The following is a 10,846-nucleotide window of genomic DNA, read 5'->3' as shown; positions in this document are numbered from 1 at the left end:
GTTTGTTTCTATGTTGCCCTGCGATTGGCTGGTGACTGGCTCAGGGTGAAAAACCCTGAGCCACCTCCTGCCCGAAGATAGCTGGGATAGACTCCAGCAGCCAGCGACTCTAGTGGGGATAAGCGGTAAAGAAAATGGATGGATGGATAAAGAGCAATTATGAATACACAAGAAAAAATAAGTCATTTCATTTCAAAATGAATGACAAATTGTTTTTCTTTTTGGAGATAATCAACTGTATTATTTCTTAAATTCACATTGGGCAGCAAACTGAATTTTTTTTGTCTCGAAATATTTTCAGTGCTCAGTATGTGGTAGATTGATTGAAGACTCTAAATTGCCTGTAGGTGTGAATGTGAGTGCGAATGTTTTTTTGTTTAGATGTGCCCTGCGATTGGCTGGCAACCGGTTCAGGGTGTACCCCGCCTCCCGCCCGATGACAGCTGGGATGGGCTCCAGTAACCAGCGACCCTCGTGAGGATAAGTGGTAAAGATGATGGCTGGATGAATATTTTCAGTGCGGCATGGTGGACGACTGGTTAGCACATCTGCCTCAGAGTTCTGAGGTGCCGGTTTCCAATCCGGGCTTGCATGTGTGGAGTTTGCATGTTCTCCCCGTGCCTGCGTGGGTTTTCTCCGGGCACTCCGGTTTCCTCCCACATCCCAAAAACATGCAAGGTAGGTTGATTGAGGATTCTAAATTGCCCGTAGGTGTGAATGTGAGTGCGAGTGGTTGTTTGTTTTGTATGTGCCCTGCGATTGGCTGGCGACCAGTTCAGGGTGTACCCCGCCTCTCGCTCGAAGATAGCTGGGATAGGCCCCAGTACGCCCGCGACCCTAGTGAGGATAAGCGAGATGGAAAATGAATGAAGGAATATTTTACTGCACTTGAGCAGCTCGCGTTTTAAAATGTGACAAGATAATACAGTCGGTTTGTGGCTGTGCATTTAAGAGCTTAGACCAGACTGACTAAACTCAAATGAAAATGAAGACACGTCGATAGGAAACACGAATATAAATTTTCTGACAAGCTTTGCCACCTGGAATCTTTTTTTTTTTTTTTTTTCCTCCCCCACCTACAGTACTTGACGCAAAATGTAGCCACTTGCAGATATGATGGTCGTACACTGGCCATGTGTCTCAGTGCTTCAATCACCCAACAAAACTGTTCCTTGACGAGCAAGCACCCTGAATGAAGTCACATTATAGTCGCACACACACTATAGTTATCACCGTCGTAATAAACTGGAGACAAATTTGACGATAATTACAGTAATAGAAACTTTAGCCCTCTGCGGGGCTAACATTATGCTAGTAAATTGCATTAACGATAAGCTCACTGATTTGCGCATTGTGTGTGTCTTGCTTGAGAGATGTCACCATTGTTCGCCTTTCTGCTCAGTCTGAAATGATCCCACACTTTCGGAATTGTGTATTATTTTCTCGATTTTGTCTTCTCTAAAGTAATCGCCATCTTCTCCTTCTTCTTTTGTTGTGTTTAACGCCATCTTGCAAACTACCGTCGTCGTCACCATTTATTTCGCGCTCCTTGAATCTAAACACGTACGCTGCGTTTCCGCCACCTTTGATCACGTTGATGACATCACCACATTGCGCGAGTCCGTCTGCTTCACGATTTAACTCTTTCCTGCCATTAACAGGCATATACAGTACCATTAGTATCAAACTGGGAGGTTTGGCAGTGAATGAGTTAAATAAGCGGATCCCTGAGACAGAGAAAAATCCTCAAGCATTTTTTTCTACTCGAAATATTCAAAACATTTGTGTACTCGTTGCAGCCGTAAAGCAGAGTATTAAATGAAATAAACAATAACGTTCAATTCCCCCAAAGCCATTGTTTTGTTTTGTTTCTAAATACATTAAATATGTTTGAAGATAAGTGGTGAAAACGTGCAAAGACTGAGAACAATACAGTACTGAATTGTTGAAGTACATCTTAAAACTCTTATTCACCTTTTCAACGGGCTGGAGTTTTTGGGCGGGGCTTAAAACTAGCCCCATGATGAAAGCGGGCTGGGGCGTATACTTTCTGGCACAAGTTTCCTTTCCCACTACATTTTGAAGAAGAAGAAAAAGAATCCCCTTTTATCGTCATGAACATGCATGCATGTACACAAAATTTATTCTCTGCATTTAACCCATCACAGTGAACACATACACATGTTAGCGGAACACACTGGAGCAGAGGGCAGTTGAAGCGCCCGGAGAGCATTTCAGGGTATTAGTGTCTTGCTCAAGGACACCACACCCGTGATTCCGGAGGATGTTGGCGGACGGTCCAGTCGGGGTCTTGAACCTAGGTCCCCCACGGTGGCAGGCTATGATCTTAACCATTGGGCCACGGCTGCCCCCATAAACATACATAAACTACACAAATACCAAGCACCCTTACTCCATGCAGTGGCCATTTGGCGGAATTGCCACTTTCTTACTCATAATAACTTGGCCTAGTTCGACCAGTATAGTGTGCAGTTTGCCATCAAACTATGCCCACAACTCGAAAAAAATACATCTTCCCTGAAGAGTAATGTGCATTGTTTTATTTGGGCTACAGTGTCTCTGCCGTCTGCCCCCCAGGCGTGTTGTGAGACAGCGGCGAACCAGACATTTTCCGCGGCCCCTTGCCAGCGGTTAGAGTAGCCGCTGAAGGTCCGGCGGAACAGCGTTAGGGTCGTCAGCCACACAGTTGCAGGGCGAGGAGGAGGAGGGGAAAAAAATCTCACAGGGGGATCTCATAAGGCGCACCCTTCGACTGGCACAACAGCGGGATTACTGTCTGAATTTCAATGAAGGCAAAAGAGGGAAAATTGTTCCTGCACGGCGCTCAGAGGCTACCTGGCTGACACAGAGTGGCTCTCTGCGGCCCGTGAAAGCGTGTGCAATGTGCATGGCTGGCAATTCTCCTCTCCCTGCTTAGGAGCCATAAGGGAGAAGGCACGTATTTGATTGACAACTGAAAGTTCTAGGAAGGCGGGGTTTTCAGAGCATTCAGAGACACACCCACAGCATCTGGAAGCTGAATGTCTAAAATTCTTGACCATTTTGAAGCCTGATTTTTCATGCTTTGTGATTTTTTTTTAATGCATTAATTAATTGTACGGCTTGTTAACAAGACTTTTCTGTGATGTGTCAAATTTACAAGACATTTTTTGGGTGACTTTGGGGGCCTTTAAATGTCATTTAGTTTTTCAAAGTGCGCAGTCATCCCTCGCCAGTTCACTTTTTGCGGTTTTACTGTATGTCTTAAATCCATCCATCCATCGATCCATTTTCAACACCGCTTATCCTGGTTAGAGTCGCGGGGCAGTGGAGCCTATCCCAGCTGACTCCAGGCGAAAGGCGGACTACACTTTTAACTGGTCGCCAGTCAGTCGCAGGGCACATATACAAACGGACAACCATTCGCACTCACATTCACACCGTCACTGAGTGGGAAATGAACCCACGCTGCCCGCACCAAAGTGTACCACTACACCATCAGTGACATGTTTTAAATCCTACATATCAAATTATATATCACATATATTGTGATATATAATTTGCTATATTGTGGGATTTCATTGTGATCATTACAGACCATTACTGCAGACTCATGTAGCAATAAGTGGAAGCCAGGAGGAAGGAGTGGGTTAAAGACAGAAAATATACTACCACGACGAGTTATAAGGAATTCGAATCCCTCCACAGGTCGTCAAGGATAGACACAGCTGCCGGTGAACTTTCAGTCGCTTTATTGAACAAATGGTAAGAAAACAAAGATGCAGTAAGCAAATTCATTCACGAGCTGCCGATGCCCACAACATACGCCGAGTAACTCAACACAAAGACTGGCTTCAGGTTGGCCACTTAACAGCCAGCAGTATCTTGAGGCAACACGGTCAACTCTACACTCTGATTCGCTGACTCTGCCATCACACGCAGTCATAGATACTACAGTGTAGAATGTGAGGATGCTGACCCCATCCATCCATCCATCCATTTTCCGAACCGCTTATCCTCTCTGGGGTCGCGGGTGTGCTGGAGCCTATCCCAGCTGTCCAACCCTGTATCTGGTTTTGAGGAGCGACATTCTTTATATTGTACTAGTATTAATTTTATTGAACCACAAAAACATTGTGTGATTGTCAAGGAGGAAGCAGGTTGCCACAAAGAAAGAAAGTGGGCAAGAATAAAGGAGAGAGTAGATATTTTGAGAGGCTGCCTTGCCCCATTCACTGACTACACCCGGCATGCTTTGCTCATGTGCATTTGACCACAATTAGTATTGTTTCAAAATGTAAACATAATGTTGTATAATGTATATATTGTATTTTTATGGCTATGTCTTGTTTAAGCTTAAAACGCAGAAATATATTTTTTTGCATGTGAAAGCTCTTGCATTTTGATTTGGTGTTACATTTGCGACATTGTGAAATTTTGAATCGCCACAAAACCAGTGGCGAACCGTCAGCCACACATGAAAGCCAGTTGCTGAACCCCGCATCGCTCGGTGTGCGGTGGGCTTTAAGAGACCGGGACGTTTGGACTGCATCTTATGGCGGTAACAAAAAGAGCACACACAAAAAAAGTGAATAGGCATGAATAGGCGAGTTTTTCAAATTCTTCAAATTACAAATTGAGTGATTTATTTTTGCCATTTACAATCTGATCATATTACTGTAGTGCAGTAAGTGATAAGTGGGGCGGTGACCCACCAAATTCAGCAGGTGGAGCTGCAGTGGAAAAAATAGCAAGTAATGTGTGGCAGTTGCAGAGGTGGGTTGTAAGCGCGCTACATTTACTCCGTTGCATTTACTAAAGTAACATTTTCGATTATCTGTACTTGTCAGACTAGTTTAAATGCACTGTACTTTTTACTTTTACTTGAGTATTTATATGAAGAAGGATCAATACTTTTACTCCGTTACAATGAGCGACATGCCGTTCGCTACTTTTATTTATCCAGTCTTGCGTGTGCGCATCTATTTTTAGACTCCATATTCGACTTCCGCATAAGGCGCCCGTTGCGCCAATCACTAATGTCATTTGACTCCAATTCACCATTCAGACGACACATGGCAGTCCGATCAAAATGACAAATTTTTTTGGGGGAGGGGGGACACAGCAGCGCGAGCGTGTTTACTTTACAGACTCCAAAAAACAACAGCTTTGTCATGCAGCTCTTCTATTGTGACTGCCCAAACTTGGATATTTCAGCCCACTTCTAACTTGAGAAAACACCTTGCGGTAAGTTGCAGATGTTTCTGTTTTTGTTTTGGCAGTGATAATGCAACATAAGCCCTATCATATGCTGTTTCAAACGCACACACAATCACTAAGTCTGGTCAGCAAACAGCTTCTTCACAAAGTCGTTTAGGTGAATGAAGCAAATAATGTTTCTGTAGGGCCCAATGCATGTGTTGTTGGTTTTTGGGCAGGTAAAAGTTGAAATGGTGGCAGGTCTGTCGACTCCCATATATTATTATCCATCCATCCATTTTCTGAGCCGCTTCTCCTCACTCGGGTCGCGGGGGTGCTGGAGCCTATCCCAGCTGTCATCGGGCAGGAGGCGGGGTACACCCTGAACTGGTTGCCAGCCAATCGCAGGGCACATAGAAACAAACAACCATTCGCACTCACAGTCATGCCTACGGGCAATTTAGAGTCTCCAATTAATGCATGTTTTTGGGATGTGGGAGGAAACCGGAGTGCCCGGAGAAAACCCACGCAGGCACGGGGAGAGCATGCAAACTCCACACAGGCGGGGCCGGGGATTGAACCCGGGTCCTCAGAACTGTGAGGCTGACGCTCTAACCAGTCGTCCACCGTGCCGCTCCATATATTATTCGTTTTTTAAAATTTTATTTTATGTTCATGCTCTGATTTAAAAAAAAAAAAAAATAAAATAATAATAATAATAATCTGAAGTTACTCTTTTGTCGTGGGTTCAAATCCAGTCTTCGCCCTTCCTGTGTGATTGCGTGGGTTTTCTCCGGGTACTCCAGTTTCCTCCCACATTCTAAAAACATGCATGGCAGATTCATTGACGCCTTTAAATTGTCCTTAGGTGTGAATGTGAGTATGAATGGTTGTTGGTCTATGTGTTCTGTGATTGGCTGGCAACCAGTTCAGGGTGTACGCTGCCTCACGCCCAAACTCACCTGGGATAGGTTCCAGCACAACTGCGACTCTTGTGAGGATAAAGGGTACAGCCCTTTTTCTCTCCAGATTGACAACTCCTCAGTTCCCCCCTCCTTTTAGGTTAAGAGACTGGGTGTCATCCTTGATAGCACTCTCTCATTTCAGTCACACATTAACGCCATCATTCGGTCTGCCTCCGCAGCATCTCTCGTCTCCTTTCATTCTTCTCCACTAACAACACTGCCACTTATTCATTCACTCGTCACATCCCGTCTTGATTACTGCAGTTCACTTCTCACTGGCCTACCAAACAAATCTATCTGTAAATTGCATCTCGTTCAAAACTCTACCACCCACATTCTGACAAGATTTCGCCATACAAGCAACATCACTCCACTGGCTATCCATTAACACTGCATTGCGTAAAAGGTCCTCCTTTTCACATTCAAAGCCATCAAAAACTTGGGCATTCACTTCCTTACCAACCTCCTCCACAGTGACCCACACGTTCTCTTAGTTCAATGTCCTCTATTCAACTTGTTCTCGAAAATTTCAACTGTATGTACCTAATCAAATGACACACCTTAAACAGCAAATGGTGAAGATGATTGAAATCTGAATTTAACAATGACTCATTTAATGTTTTAGATGGAAGGGCTGGAGGAAGAAATGGAACAAGAGAGCAGGAGGTCAGCCTCGCAGATGGAAGCTGAATTCATGCAGCTGACTTTCAGGAAGCAGGTGTCTTACAGGTTAGAAAGTACTTGAAATCAAAAGAGACAGTGGAATGTGTTTACCTTCTAACCTGTTCAACCTGAATGTGATGACAGTAACCCTCTCTGTGTGCTGGTTGTGTGTCTGTGTGAGCTTATTGCTTCACAGTAAACCTCTGCTAATATTATAATGTATGCAGACAGAGATTAGGAGGGTTTATAAAGGAACCAAAGTCCATTGACATGGAACACTTGGTGAGAGCATCCCTAAACCATGCAGATTGATCCATATTATGTAATGTGTGGGCCATGTCCGCCATGAGGTGTTCAGAATTGAATTGCACACACCGACCCCCCCCTGTCTCTCTGGTGGTGCAGAGGCCCTACGAGCACAGAGCTTACTCTCTCTCTCATCCCCATGTTAGAATAATCAGTAACACAGGATATGTGTGAAAGAGAGGTGGTGTGGGGAGGGAATGGGGTCATGGCTGCCCAGCTGGCTGCTGTTAATACTGACACGACTGAGTTATGTAAGTGTCAGTTTTTTGGTTTAATCTCTCTCTCCAGCAAGGTTTTATGCGTAATATTTCCATTGCGAAATTAGACAAAGAGAAATGTCAGCAGGGACTTAGAAATATTATTCCTTTGATTTTGTTTTGCGGTTTCTTGTCTTCCTTTGAAATCCTGCCCTCCTGTGATATTTTCCACCCCTCATTATTCTTTTCTGGCATCTTTGTGGACGTTGGTATTATATTTCACCCAGTATTTTCGTCTGCGTGCGTCAGGCTTTGTGCCAGGAATGGAAGCGCCTGCCATGTGTTGTTTTAATATGGATAATAAACATCGACAAGAACCAGCCATTACGCTGTGCCTTCCTGGATTTAATGCATTTGTTCTCTATAATTACATCTGGACTTTGAAGGATCCACAGCTTCAAATGAAACAGACAAGATGAACATGAGGCAGCACGGTGGATTTAGCACATCTGCCTCAAAGTTCTGAGGTTTGGGGTTTGAATGTTGGCTCCCACCTTTCACCCCATGTTTGCGTGGGTTTCCTACGGGTACTCCGGCTTCCCAGAAACATGCATGATAGGATCATTGAAGAATTGTCCATAGGTATGAATGAAAGTGTGAATGGCTGTTTGTCTATACCGGTGAATCTCAAAGTGTTGTACAATTGCATTTAATCTTGAAGAACGAAACGTTTTTTAGCTACAGCTTTTAGCTTTTATTTAACATTCGTGCGCAATACATTTGAATGAATGAATTACTTCAGCACAGTTTTTTTATTTTCATATATTTAAGTGCAGTAATGTTCAAACTGTGCATATTGTTACAGTGGCTTACAATAATATTACGTATACCTTTTAGGTGTAAAACATTTGCCGACTAGGCTGATGTATTTTAATTGTGGTTGTACATGGAGAGCTAAGTATTTTTGATGTGGTACTTGGTGTAAAACATTTTGGTCTTTGCTCAATGTGCCATGCGATTGGCTGGCAACCAGTCGAGGGTGTACCCTGCCTCTCGCCCAAAGTTAGCTGCAATAGGCTCTAGCTGACATACAACCCTAATGTGCACAACTGTTACACAAATTAAAGAAGATAAACATCACATTAAAGATGGAATCTTCTCTCCCTTTACCCAAAATATTTACGTGTAACGCACAACCAATCGCTGTAATTACCTTCATTATGGTTCCTCTCTAATCACTTAAAATTCTCCATCGTCACTCAAGTACGAAATGAAATTGATTGCATTTGTGATCTCCAGCAATCATGAGGAATCAATCAGTAAATGAAAATGTTGTCCTGCGTACATCTTCATCCATCCATCCATTGTCTCTACCGCTTATGCTCACTAGCCTATCCCAGCTGATATTGGATGGGAGGTGGGGGTACACCCTGAACTGGTCGCCAGCCAATCAAAGGGCACGTATAGACAGACAACCATTCTTAACTAAGGGCAATTGAGTCATCAGTTAACCTACTATGCATGCTTTTGGAATCGTGGAGGAAACCAAAGTACCCAGACAAAATCCGCGCTGGCACAGGGAGTACATGCGAACTCCATACAGGAAGGTCAGTACCTGGATTTGAACCCCGCGACCACTAAACTGCGAGACGGATGCGCTAACCAGTCGTCCACCGTGCGTTAATGAATTGTGAATGAATACAACAAAAAAATATTAGCAGTAATGACGAAGATATATTCGTAACACAATTATACTTCTAAAAGAATAAAAAGTACTGTTGCAATTGTTTTATGGTGTTCACTTCATTAGTATTTAGTATTATTTTATTATCTATTTAAGCTCTATAATTGTTTAAACTTTGATGAACTCTATTCAAGCTCAGAGGCTTCTATTGCTCCCTCAGGCGAGATCAAAATCGTGATTAATATTGACAAGCGTTGATATGTCAAGCAGCTGAGGGAGTAGGAGGGGAGGAACAATGTACTCCTTGCCTCGAGCCAGAAAGTTGTATAATGTAGCATCACAGCATGTACCAGATGGATTGAGAACAACAAAACAGCGAAAAAAAAGTTGTGGCAACTCAGTCTGGTCTCCTCTTCTGCCTCGTGACTACTTCATCTTTTATTCTGAAAATGTTTTTAATTCATCTTCAAGTTTCCTCGAATACTATGTACTGTAATTATACACCAAACATTATGCAAGTCAATAGATGTTTCATACACTGCATTTAAAATATGATTTATCCTTTTCTCAATAAATATCACTAAATAAATGTTATACATCTTAAATGTGCACTCATTTAAAATTTGACTGTAGTATAAAAAAACAAAAGTACAGAGTAGTGATGTTCAACTATACAGATTTCCTTTCTGATCCGATATTGACTAAAATTCAGGCTGGTATCGGCGATACAGATATGATACCGATACTTTGTGTTAATGCACCTAATGTGTTGGATGGATTTCTAAAAAGTATTTCAAATCATAGCTTCAAAAAGAATGCTAGACATCAGACAAATTTTATTTTATTAATTTTAAACCTGGAAACATATTGAGGTGCAGTCAGACAGTTGCTGTTTTATAATACTGGGTTACGGCAGCCTGGAAGTGCAAAATAATATAACAAATTGGGAAACACTTTTACATTTCAGAAACAAATTAACAAAATCCGAAAAACCTTTAAATTTCAGAAAACACTTTAACAAAAGCAGAAACACTTTTACAAAAGGCGAAACAAATGACAAAAGACGAAACAAACGAAAAGGGAACGTCCCATTTAACAGACATTCTTAGAAATCCCACGTCCTTTCACGGCAAGAACCGCCCCGCTTCAACATAATTGGCTCCTGCATCGCGGGAAGGGTAGGCCACGCAGATGTAACGAGATGACCATCCCAAATCAGAATCAGAATGATCTTTATTTGCCAAGTATGTCTAAAACACACAAGGAATTTGTCTCCAGTAGTTGGGGGGGAAAAAAAAAACAAAAACAGTCACTGAGCAATAAAAGGTGGCCAGTTATGTGGTAATGCCGGTATAATAATTTTTTTGGGACAATTGTGCAAAAAGATGCAGAGTCCTGTAGCAATTAGAGCAGTTTGAAATGACTAATAGAACAATAGTCCGGTGCAATGACCATTGTGCAAAGGGCGCAAAGACGTCAGGAAATGTATGCGGTTTAAAGTGACGAGTAGTGCTATAATCTGGGACAATGTCAATTGTGCAAATGTTGCAGATGCTACTCGAGCACATGAGTGGCCAGTATTGGTCAACAACAGATATGCAAATAGTGCAGCGGGGCGAGACTACTACAGTGAGTGCACAAGGAATGAAAAATTGGCCCGACAGAAAAGTGACAAGAAACTCAAGACATGTTGCAATGGAATTGTAAGTTAACTGTTTCAGAAGTTAATGACAAGAGGGAAGAAGCTGTTGGAATGTCTGCTTGTTTTAGTTTGCATTGTTCGGTAGCGCCAAACTGAGGGAAGGAGCTGGAAGAGGTGGTGACCAGGATGT

At 42.7% G+C, this 10,846-nt stretch overlaps 1 protein-coding gene across 1 annotated transcript in view; it reads left to right on the top strand.

Moving 5' to 3' along the window:
- Positions 1–10,846, top strand: part of LOC133405698 (diacylglycerol kinase zeta-like) — a 114,665-nt gene that overhangs the window by 2,052 nt on the left and 101,767 nt on the right. Inside the window, exon 2 of the mRNA XM_061682769.1 lies at positions 6,790–6,893. Within this exon, the coding sequence (XP_061538753.1) occupies positions 6,790–6,893 (104 nt within the window). The remainder of the gene's footprint in view (positions 1–6,789; positions 6,894–10,846) is intronic.

This window comes from Phycodurus eques, chromosome 1 (assembly GCF_024500275.1).
Source record: "Phycodurus eques isolate BA_2022a chromosome 1, UOR_Pequ_1.1, whole genome shotgun sequence".
NCBI classification, from domain to species: domain Eukaryota; kingdom Metazoa; phylum Chordata; class Actinopteri; order Syngnathiformes; family Syngnathidae; genus Phycodurus; species Phycodurus eques.
This window is presented reverse-complemented; position numbering and strand designations above follow the sequence as displayed.